Source organism: Parambassis ranga, chromosome 18, assembly GCF_900634625.1.
Source record: "Parambassis ranga chromosome 18, fParRan2.1, whole genome shotgun sequence".
Lineage (NCBI taxonomy): Eukaryota > Metazoa > Chordata > Actinopteri > Ambassidae > Parambassis > Parambassis ranga.
In genome coordinates, this window is record NC_041038.1 from 3,056,578 (window position 1) to 3,066,761 (window position 10,184).

A 10,184-nucleotide genomic window follows, 5' to 3' on the forward strand; every position below is an offset into this window, starting at 1 on the left:
ATGTATGTACTATCTGTAGTCAGTGTAACACTGAACCCCAAAAAATGTCCCAAGCCATAATGATGAATGGAGAAGTGTTTTCCATTCATCATAGTGTTTAAAGTTTTTTCTGAATGCTTAAACACTAACAATGATTCTTATAGCACAATTTCTAAAACTATTAATAGTTATAGCAAATGTATAGGTATAGCAAAATCACTCACTGAGTTTGCAAAACTAAAAGCAAAAACACTGCTTTACACTAATTTGCAATACTGTACATGTAAAACTGAAACTGTTACTCCACAGAATTACTAGACATCCAGCATCTGGAAGGAGGCATGCGAGGATATGGACCAGGCATCATGTCAGGCCTGGATACGGCACTCCAGGAGACATGTTCCCCGGTGACTTGGACTAGAAGACATTGCATGTGATGTTGATGAAATTCTGTGGCCGGACCCAGAGAGACAATGAGACTGATTTTCTCTCTCTTTCAGTGAAATTGTATGTTTTCTAGTGTTTGTTTTGATGTGTGTGAATAGACATTCATACTTGAAATTTGAATCCCTGTGTGTTTCTAGAACTATTTATGACAAAAGTTTGACCTCACATGGACAGACCTTGTGCACAGAGAAAGCAAAAGCCAGATGTGTTTTCAGTTACAGTTTTTTCTGATTGCTTAAACACTAACAATGATTCTTATAGCACAATTTCTAAAACTATTAATAGTTATAGCAAAATCACTCACTGAGTTTGCAAAACTAAAAGCCAAAAAACTGCTTTACACTCAATTTGCACTTTTGTAACACACAATTTGCAAATGTATAAATATAATCCACTTCACAGCACTGTTTTTGCTGAACTGTAAACACAACTCACTGCTTTACACACAACTTCCAAATGATCAACACACTCCTAGTAAAACTATACACATGTATGGCTAGTATTTACACTATTTTGCCAACTGTCTGGCTACACTGTCACATGTGAGAACTGTTTTACATCATTAGTTCACTTTGCAATCAGCATGAGCTCTGTGAATAAGCCACAGGTAAGCTTCAGTGTGGAGAACAATGGAGGGAGAAGGAAACTGAGAAGAGTGAGAATTAGAGGAGGATGAGGACATGAGGAAGCAGGAGGAAGAGGAAGAGGACGAGGAGGTGAAGAGGAAGGAGGAAGGGTAAGAAGAAATAGAATTACTGATGTCATCGGAGCTACAATAGTGGATCATGTGACAGGGCGGACACTGTAATGAGTTTGATAATTACATACAAGCTGACAACATTTTGTTTGGTTGTTGCCTGGTGGAAAAACTGTCATCTGCTATGTTTGAGCATGTCCCTTTGATAGTCCTTTTTGATGTTCTAAAAATGTGGGTGTTTTTGGCAGGCTAGTACAGAGGGTCGTCATAGAAACAACATAGATTACGTGCCTCTGACAGGGTGTGATGTAGTTTATAAGACACCTGCTGTTCTACTGGAGGTTGTCTTGCACAATGTGTGATTTGTAGGGCCCGAGCACCGAACGGTGCAAGAGCCCTATTGAACCCCTTAGGATTCAATAGGGCTCATTGCACTGCACATGGAAAAATGCCCCCTAACGTCTCTGCCTTGTTTGAAACAGGGTCGTGAAATTTGGCGCACATATGTATCACCCCAAGACGCACAAAGAAAAGTCTCTTGGACACCCCGTCCAAACCCAACAGGAAGTGCGCCATTTTAAATTTTGTGGCCATTTTTGGCAATTTGTGACCCTCCTACAAAATTTTTCACGCGTCGCATACTTCATCCAATTGAGCTGAAATTCACTGTGTCCACCCCGGACACCATAGGGAATAGACGCATTCCAATACTCTTACAAAAGTCTTACGGTGTGGCGGGGGCGTGGCCTCAAAGTTTGGCGATTTCACAGGAAACAGGAAGTCGCTATAACTGCTGTGTTTACCGTTCGATCTGTACCAAATGTCACGTATGATCAGAGTCTGACCCTAAACACATCTATACAACAATATTGAGGTTTTGACAGAGCGCCACCTACTGGCTACACAAAATGTTGTGTTTTCATAGGTTTTTCTGCCTGCCCCCCTGGCCTGTTTTGAGTAGGATCATGAAAATTGGCACGAATATGTATCACCCCCTATGGACCCAAGTCTGAACAGATATGTTAATTTGATGATACAGTCATAGCGCCTACCCACCTACTGGCAACAGAAACTTTGTCTTGTGAACATGTGTTTGTTGTACATCTCTGGAAATGAGAGGAGAGTATAGGAGACGAGAGCAGAGGAGAGGAGACTGCGATGGCCCCTCAGATCACAAGGTGTGCGAGGGCCCGCAATGCTGCTTGTTTTTTTTAATTTTTTTTAAGCGTGTCAAACTGAAAAGTCACTCTAGATCACATCATTTCCCTTCTGATGCCAAGTCCCTCTTCAGCCAGTGAAAGAGATGTCCAGTAAGTGATGCTGTTCACACAAAGCTGATGTGAATCAGAGCCCACCCACAGAGGTGGCTGAATCTGACAAATCCTGCAGGAGATGAGAAGAGAGAAATGAAGGGAGCACCTCAGTACAAGAGACTCCTCCTTTAAGAAACTAATTGTTGCAATGATTTATTGTTAAACATTGATCACTCAAAATTTACACTGATATTCATTAATAGGCATTTCCTGCATTTTTTATAATTAGTACAGACAAGTTCTGCAGTGTTCAATGTGGAACACATACCTCTTTCCCTCTATGCTGTGAGCCAGAGGTGTTTCGCTGGTGGTACGAGTTCCTCTCTGGCTCAGGGTACACCAGTGGGCCAGAGAGTGTTGGTAAACACTTTGCTCTCAGAATGCTTACACATCATATTTATATGTCATTTCTTGAAATTTAACGCATCGTAAGTTTACCAAAGTGAATAAATGTGAGTAAATCATCTGCTTCAGAAAATGTGTTAACAATGTAGATAAAGTGAGCAGCAGGTGGACAGTTTTGCTGAAACTTGTTTTTTATTACAGCCTTTCGACTCAATACGACTCTTTTTCATTCAGACATTGTCCTTAGTCATTTCAGTGTCCTGTTCTCTTTCCCGTTGCTGTTTGACATAGCCTCATTCAATCATGTGTTACCATGGCATAAAGTTATGTTAACCTTTTGGTTCCACACGGACTGCAGGGTTGCTGTCCTGCTCCTTCTTCTACTCTTGCAAAAAGACAACATGCATTTCATTAAATACATCATTGATTATACCACATTACAGGATCTCACATCTGCAATGTATAACTTATAATAATGCTGAGTAATGGCAGTAGTGAACTCATAAGTACATCACAAAACCAACAATTTTCAGTCCCATGAAGACAGCCCGTTAAGTTACAAACACAAATGGAGGCGACAGGTGGTTGAAAGTAAGTGTCTTTGGAGGCTAAAAGAGAGAATTCAGTGCTTTTTCCACAACACAAATGTGTGATTAAAGTATACTACTTCTACAGACAATAAAATATATGCAGCATTAAGTACTTTGCTTATACCAAGCTCAGCAAGGCAGAAATGAAACCTTTTCTTACTTGCAAGCTAGTTAAAGAGTAAGCTTGGCTTCTGCATCAACAAGCCAGCAGCACAGGGCAAGACAAATTCTTGTGTCCTATACATTATGAAATGACCCAATGACTATTTGTGCTCATTGACTTCACTAGCCCCTGCTACCCATCTTTGTTTTGATTACTATCAAATTACTATTACTACTTATGGACTGACGATATATGATATCCATTATAATATAATCACTGTTTCAACTTGCTTGTCATGTTTGCTGCATGTTTGCTCCTCTCTCTCTCTCTCCTTTATCCTCTCTGTCCTGTCTCCCTCTTCTTCTCCTCCTCTACCCGGCCGACTGGCCGTAGGACTGGTTCCTCCTTAAGTAGACGGATCCTACTCAAGGTTTCTTCCTCTTAAAGGGGGTTTTTCCTTGCTACAGTGCTCTTAAGGGGATTCAGGCTCTGGGTCTCACCCTCTGGGTTTCTGTGAAGCACTTTGAGACAATTTCTGATTGTAAAATGTGCTATATAAATAAAACTGAATTGAATTGAATTGACTATTGAAGTGAGAAAATGAAGTCTGTGTAATGACAATTATCAACAGTGAATCAATTTCATTGTTTTAAATAACTTTATTCATGCAGGTCAGAGTCAACACAAAGATGTCAACACAATGCCAAGTACTTAAACTCATCAAAATTCTGTATGTAAAATAATATAACTATTTCACTGTCTTGTGAATTTTGTTTTTACAACTGTCTTACAAAACATTTGTCTCATTTTCTTCAGGTCTACTTGGTCAAAACACTAAGTCCTGTGCAGCTTCATCAAACCTAGCTATCCCAAATGCTTATTTCTCTATCAATCAACTCCCTGCTGCTAAATTTACCCCATCAGCCACAACATTACAACCACAGGAGCACAAATGCATACGAGGCAGCAAGTGGACATTCAGTTCTATAAGTTTTGTTGGAAGCCTAAAAAAATTCATTAGTGACAAGGCAGCAAGAACTGGTAATAGGTTTATGGTCACCCAAGACTGGCTGATGTGATCAGATCCCAGAGAAGATGCTGCATGCATTATGTACAGAATGGTTAAGGGGTCCATGGCAACATTGAAAAGCCTACAAAGGGCACAGGACCATCAGACCTGGACTGTGGAATAATAGAAGGAAGTGGCTTGCCTGGCTGGCTATGCATACAACAAACACAAGCCATGTGGTTTTATGGTTGTGGCTGATGGGTGTGTATGTATAGATATATAACAGTAAGCTGCATGGTGATAGCTTGTGCCCCTGGATTTGAACATAATCAAAGTGCATTCCCCTCCCTCCCTGTGTACTAAATTATCTAGTATTACTGACATGTGAACAAATACCTGCATTATCTCTGAGCCAGCCCTTGACTTACCTTCTCCACTCTGAAGGTCTTCAGCAGCTTCTGATGTCATCCCCCCACCCCTCCACAGATCTGAGGTAAACTAGCCAAGAAGTCTTACATGGTTGAGTGTGACTGGAGAGTTACACCTGAGTTCCAACTAACAGGGACAAGTTAGGAGGGCTGATGGATAATAAAATCAAAGCAGACAAGATTTTTGTAAATTTAGCGTGACGACTGAGACAAGCTTGTTTTGCGTAATTTCGTCACTAAAAAGCGGAGGGTCGTTGCAGGTTTTCGAAAGAACAGCAGGTTAAACGGTTATACAGAGATCATTTAGCGGTTTGCATGATTTCATATGAGCTCATATGTGATCACTACTGCACAAATCGGTTTTATTTGAAATAAGAGTTGAACAATGGATATGTAAACGATTTGCGCTAACTGCCCACTCAACAGTTATTTCCTATATTTGTAGTCCTACATTTTTACATTGTAATTTTCACAGCAACGCCACATGAAAATTTGATTTATGATGAAAGGTTTTACATTGATCCAACTTAAATTTAATACCAAACTTCAGTCATTTCTACAGTCACAAGTATCGCCTAAAAATTGCAGCTGAACTTATTCAGCTTACTATGGCATCACACAACATCTTAATTAAACCGAAAAGTAGAAATATAAGAAAAGAAAAAAACGCCTAACTGAGACGTCAAATCATTAAAAATGCTACAGCACAGTTACGTTCTAAAACAGTCAGAAGAAAAAAATACGAATGTAAAATCTATCCCAAAATAACAAACAAAAACAGACGTGGGCATCGGCATTTTGGTTCCTCCCGTGAGCGCCGCAGGGGAACGTTACGCGCTCAGCCTCAGACAGGAAGAGGATAGTGTCACGTGCATCAGGAGGCAGCGAGCGGCGACGCAGTTGGACAACAATCCTGAAAAAAAGAGAGCAAATGACACAAGTGAACTACCTGCAACTGTTGAGAGCATGCTGTTCCATCTGTTTTTAAAAAAAAAAAAATCTAATTGTTGACTTGTCATCGAGTTGTATATCGAGATCCGTTCTCCAGTCAGAGATGGCACAGATTTAAAGATGATATTAGCTGAAAATCCAATTTAATGATGGGTGTGACCTACCAACAATCACCACCTTGAACGCATGCTTGTTTTCTCCATAAGATCTACAGCGTGCGGGACAATTCACAAGCTGCCTCTGCCTTTACAGGGACGAATGGCCCTATAAGTTATGACCCAGTCGACTTCAGACCTATTCTCACCTTTACATGCCGAGGCCTTGCTTAATAAGCGTAGCGTGCAGGCGGTGGCGGAGGCAGCCGCTCAGCGTAGGGATCCCTTGCGCGTGGAACTCCGTATGCAGGGACCCGGGAAACCGGAGAGAGTCGGGAGCGCTCGTAGGAGTAGCCATTACTTGAAGGGGGCATTGTTGTGCTAGGTGGTCTCCTGAGGGGGCTGCGATCTCGGGCGTAGTACGAGGACGGAGGTGGAGGAAGGGGTCGACGCTCATACGGGTCAAGCGACGAGGTCATAAGACGATCTCGGACGACGCCTGATGGAGGAGGGGGAGGAGGAGGGGCGCCAGGACGCTGGTCCTCATAGGAGGCGATGCCATATGGACGGGCTCTGTACTTCTCGTAGTAATCTACCACGCCATATCTGTCCCTCTCAGCATCATAGGGACGGTCGGGATAAACGGCTCGCCTAGGGGGAGGGGGAGGTAGAGGAGGGGCAGGGTAACCTGGGGGTATATGACTAAGACGGCCCCTCATGTAGCCGGGTGGAGGCGGCTCATGCCTGTCTCCTGGGTAGCGTGGGGGCCAGTAGCCTCTGTCTGGTGGGGGTGGGGGGTAGTCATCCTGTTCCTCATATCTGGGGCGGCTCTTTGAAATCTGAACATGGATGCGTTTGCCTAAATTAAGAAATAAAAGAAAAGGTTACAGGAAACAAAACTGCATAATGATTTCCTAACTTAAAAGTATATCCTGAACCTACCTTGAAACTGAGTGTTGTCCAGTCCCTTTATGGCATCCATGGCCTCATCAGAGTTGGACATGTGTACAAAAGCAAAATTCTTCACAACAGCACACTCCGTCACAGTGCCATACTCTTCAAAAATAGCTCGGAGCTCATCGTCAGCTCCCTTCTCCACGTTTGCTACGTGCAGTTTGACTGAGCCCTGGTTCTTCCCACGACTTGCTTCCACGTTGATTGGTGTGCCGTGAAGCTTGTAGAGGTGCAGATTCTTAATGGCTTTTGTGGCGGCCTTGCGGTCATCCATGTGGACAAAGGCATAATTTTTGATGATGTCACACTCTGTTACGGTGCCGTACTCAGTGAAGAGTGCCTTGATTTCTTCCTCGTTTGCCTCCCGGGGCAGATTTCCAACAAATATCTTCACCATTGTTAAAAGATCTGTTTCGACACAAAATAAAGACGTTGGTTAGGTAGATTGAGACCAGAAAAAATACACGAGTAGTTTATTATTAAATAATTCAGTATAAAAAAGTTTAAAGAAGCATGGTATTACTGTGTAAATACGTATCGTTTGCTGTGACAGGCTAAATCTTCATTGCCGTATGGCTGACCTCATATCATGTTATGCAGCCAAAAGGAATTATTTTGCGAGAATTATCAAATTTAATTATAACATTTTCCCAGTCACATTTTAAGTGTGTAAAAGCAGTCATGTATAAACCTGGCTTCACGGCGCGGTTTAGAGATCTGCTAGTATTTTTATGGTTAGCTTACTAGCCTAGCGACGCTCCCACATGCAGAACTGCACAAACGCAGATACGTACAATCAGACTAAGTTCGTAAATTGTTAAACAATTTGGAAATTTTGGAAAAGTTATTTTTTACAACGAACGTGTATACATTTTGCTTACCTTTTCACCCGGCGGGCGCAACAAAGGCTGCTTATCGATTGCTTTCCTTACGCCGACTTCCGCTTGTTATGGGCCTTCCTGCTCGACTTCTTTGTCTGCAGTGTTTCCTAGCAGACAACCACAGCGCCCCCCACTGTCCAGAAAGAACAGAGAAAGTTTTTGAAAGTACACTTTGTTTTGTCCCTAATCAGAAATCCCCGTCCAAGTATATCGTTAACTATAGCTGCTTTTGACTAATATGGGTCGGTGAACTAAAGGGGAGTGAGGTTTAAAAAAAACGCTGTGTAAGATTTTATATTTAGGTCCTTCCCACTGTGCTTGTAAATGCTGCACAACGATGGCAAGCCTGAAAACATATCGCCTAGGGACTTTGTTTCAGTTTCATCAGCGGGGAATTTCCAAGTTAGGAAAGTGACGTTCTGGTGCTGCTGGTTTACCGAGGGGAGTGAGAATAACATTACCCACCACGGCTCATTATTAAATAGGCCTATAAAAGTCTAATCGTTCATCTTAATTAGCATAATGATTACGTTTCATTGGTTGTGTTTCTATGTTCAGACGTTGTCAACAATAGACGGATTGGAAAACTACAACAAGTATCAGTAAACAATGTGATTCCGAGATTTCCGGATTTGCACTTGAAAGCAGCACTGCGAGTCTTGTGAGAGGATGACGAAACCAGTTAACAGAAGATAACAGCTTGGCTGAAGTAGAGGGGCAGAAGTCTTCCTGTTGTCGTTGAAGCAGCTGCATCGTTCTTCACTGTTTAGAGTTTGATTCACTTTCCGGTGAAAAGCTGCAGGATCTTCAAAAAGTAAGACAAAAATCTGACAATGGAATATGTTGTTTTATATATGCATTTTGTTTGTCACTATATAGAATAAAAATACTTTATTCATCCCAAGCTGAAAAATGTCACAAAATGCCTAATGTTTTGTTTGGCTTATGTCCCAACAGGTTTTTTTTTTTTTTTTTTATCACTGAAGGTCTTTACTGATTTGATCAGGATCTTCATAATGAATGTGTCTCAGACAATTGAGACAGAGGAGGATCTCCTGACCTGCCTCCACATCAAGCTTTACCACCCACAGCAGAGTTGTAAGCCACTCTATAGTCTGCTCCCAGTGGGAACCAGGAGCAAACACTCTGCAGATGACCCCCTCAGGCTGGGGCGTGATGGTCAGGCCTGCAGCTACGCCTTGGTGGACTGCCGCGTGTCCCGCAAACAGCTGGCCCTACACGCCTACCGTAGCCCCCCGGGGTCTGACATGCTGTTCACCATCCAGAATCTGAGCCAGAGGGGACAGCTGTCTGTGAACAGCTCGGCACTGGACTACCTGGAGAAGATGGATCTTCCAGACAAGGCTCTGATCCGGTTTGGGGAGTATGAGTTGCTGATCATCCGGGAGTCAGGCGAGGCCAAAGCAAGCTTTGAGGTGGAGTTTGAGGTGCTGGTGGCGCCTCCATCCAGGGAGACATGCACATGTGTGCCTAGTGTGACACCTGTCACAGAGACAGGCTCATGTGTGATGAATAGTTTCCCATCTGATATCAGAGCACTTGGTCCGTTGGAGACTGATGAGACTCTCATGGTTCTCATGATGAACCATTAATGTACACTGAGACTTTAAAGTGAATTCAAACTCCCATCCTATTGTTACATTAGAGTTCACATTGATATTTGTATCCCTCTTTGTAATGTGAAATCATAGTCTTATTTTGCATGTCTACTGTAACAAGCTGTGATCTTACTTTCTTGTCTTTTTGCTCCTACATTTTCACCTTGAGCACATTAAACTATTTTGTGTAACACTTTTGTGTACATTGTTGTTGATCAAAGCTGGAAACAGGTTTGTCGATTCTGCTTAAGATAAAATAGCTCTACGTGAGCTCAGGTTACAGGTTTATAAGAACCAGTTAACTGAAAAACTAAATGCACCTTTAGTCAAAGTACAAACGCCTAAAAATATTGTTTATTTGTTATCACATTATTTTTTAGGTCCACTAGTCCGCATGACAGGATTAAACAAAAACAAATTCTGATGCCATAGACAGGCCATGCATCAGCTTTCAACCGGATTTAGGTCAAGTGCAGCACACTCCATAGAGCTAGTTCTCATGCTTTGTAAACAATAGTAGACAAAGGTCAGGTAATCTGACTCGGGAAAGGTCCAAAATTACATGTTATCCTCAGACAAAGTCCTATCTGGTTTTTAAATTTAGCAGGAAATACTTCATGGCATCTTCACCTAACCATATCAGGAGGAGATCAAATAGTGTTGTGACAATGCTAATCATCAACATGTAGGAATGTCATCACGGTCAAGCCGCCCCTATGAAACTACTAAGATGCCAAACACCACCCATGATTTCTCAGAAGTCCACTGCATTC

The 10,184-nt window shown here is 42.2% G+C and overlaps 2 protein-coding genes across 4 annotated transcripts; one reads left to right on the forward strand and one right to left on the reverse strand.

Annotated features, from left to right (window-relative positions):
• Positions 1-5,256: 5,256 nt before the first annotated feature.
• On the reverse strand, positions 5,257-8,143 carry LOC114450948 (RNA-binding protein 4.1-like). The gene is made up of 4 exons (XM_028429414.1): positions 7,793-8,143; positions 6,900-7,319; positions 6,167-6,816; positions 5,257-5,824 (listed from the first exon to the last, which is right to left on the reverse strand). Exons 2-3 carry the CDS (start codon positions 7,306-7,308, stop codon positions 6,188-6,190), a joined length of 1,038 nt encoding a protein of 345 aa, XP_028285215.1. The 5' UTR covers positions 7,309-7,319; positions 7,793-8,143; the 3' UTR covers positions 5,257-5,824; positions 6,167-6,187.
• A 206-nt stretch (positions 8,144-8,349) lies between these two features.
• On the forward strand, positions 8,350-9,604 carry tifa (TRAF interacting protein with forkhead associated domain). 3 transcript variants are annotated; one of them, XM_028429417.1, is made up of 2 exons: positions 8,350-8,607; positions 8,754-9,604. In XM_028429417.1, exon 2 carries the CDS (start codon positions 8,809-8,811, stop codon positions 9,403-9,405), a length of 597 nt encoding a protein of 198 aa, XP_028285218.1. In that variant the 5' UTR covers positions 8,350-8,607; positions 8,754-8,808; the 3' UTR covers positions 9,406-9,604. The 3 variants fall into 3 exon arrangements, with proteins under 3 accessions (XP_028285218.1, XP_028285217.1, XP_028285216.1); XM_028429416.1 differs by having other exon boundaries at positions 8,760-9,604; XM_028429415.1 differs by having other exon boundaries at positions 8,351-8,606; positions 8,750-9,604.
• The last annotated feature ends 580 nt before the right edge of the window (positions 9,605-10,184 follow it).

Excerpts from the sequence above, each read along its gene's own strand:
- LOC114450948 (XM_028429414.1), bottom strand. The coding sequence starts at position 7,308 with ATGGTGAAGATATTTGTTGGAAATCTGCCCCGGGAGGCAAACGAGGAA. Across the intron at positions 6,817-6,899 it reads GGACAACACTCAGTTTCAAG|GCAAACGCATCCATGTTCAG; the intron begins GTAGGTTCAGGA and ends TTCTTAATTTAG.
- tifa (XM_028429417.1), top strand. The coding sequence starts at position 8,809 with ATGAATGTGTCTCAGACAATTGAGACAGAGGAGGATCTCCTGACCTGC.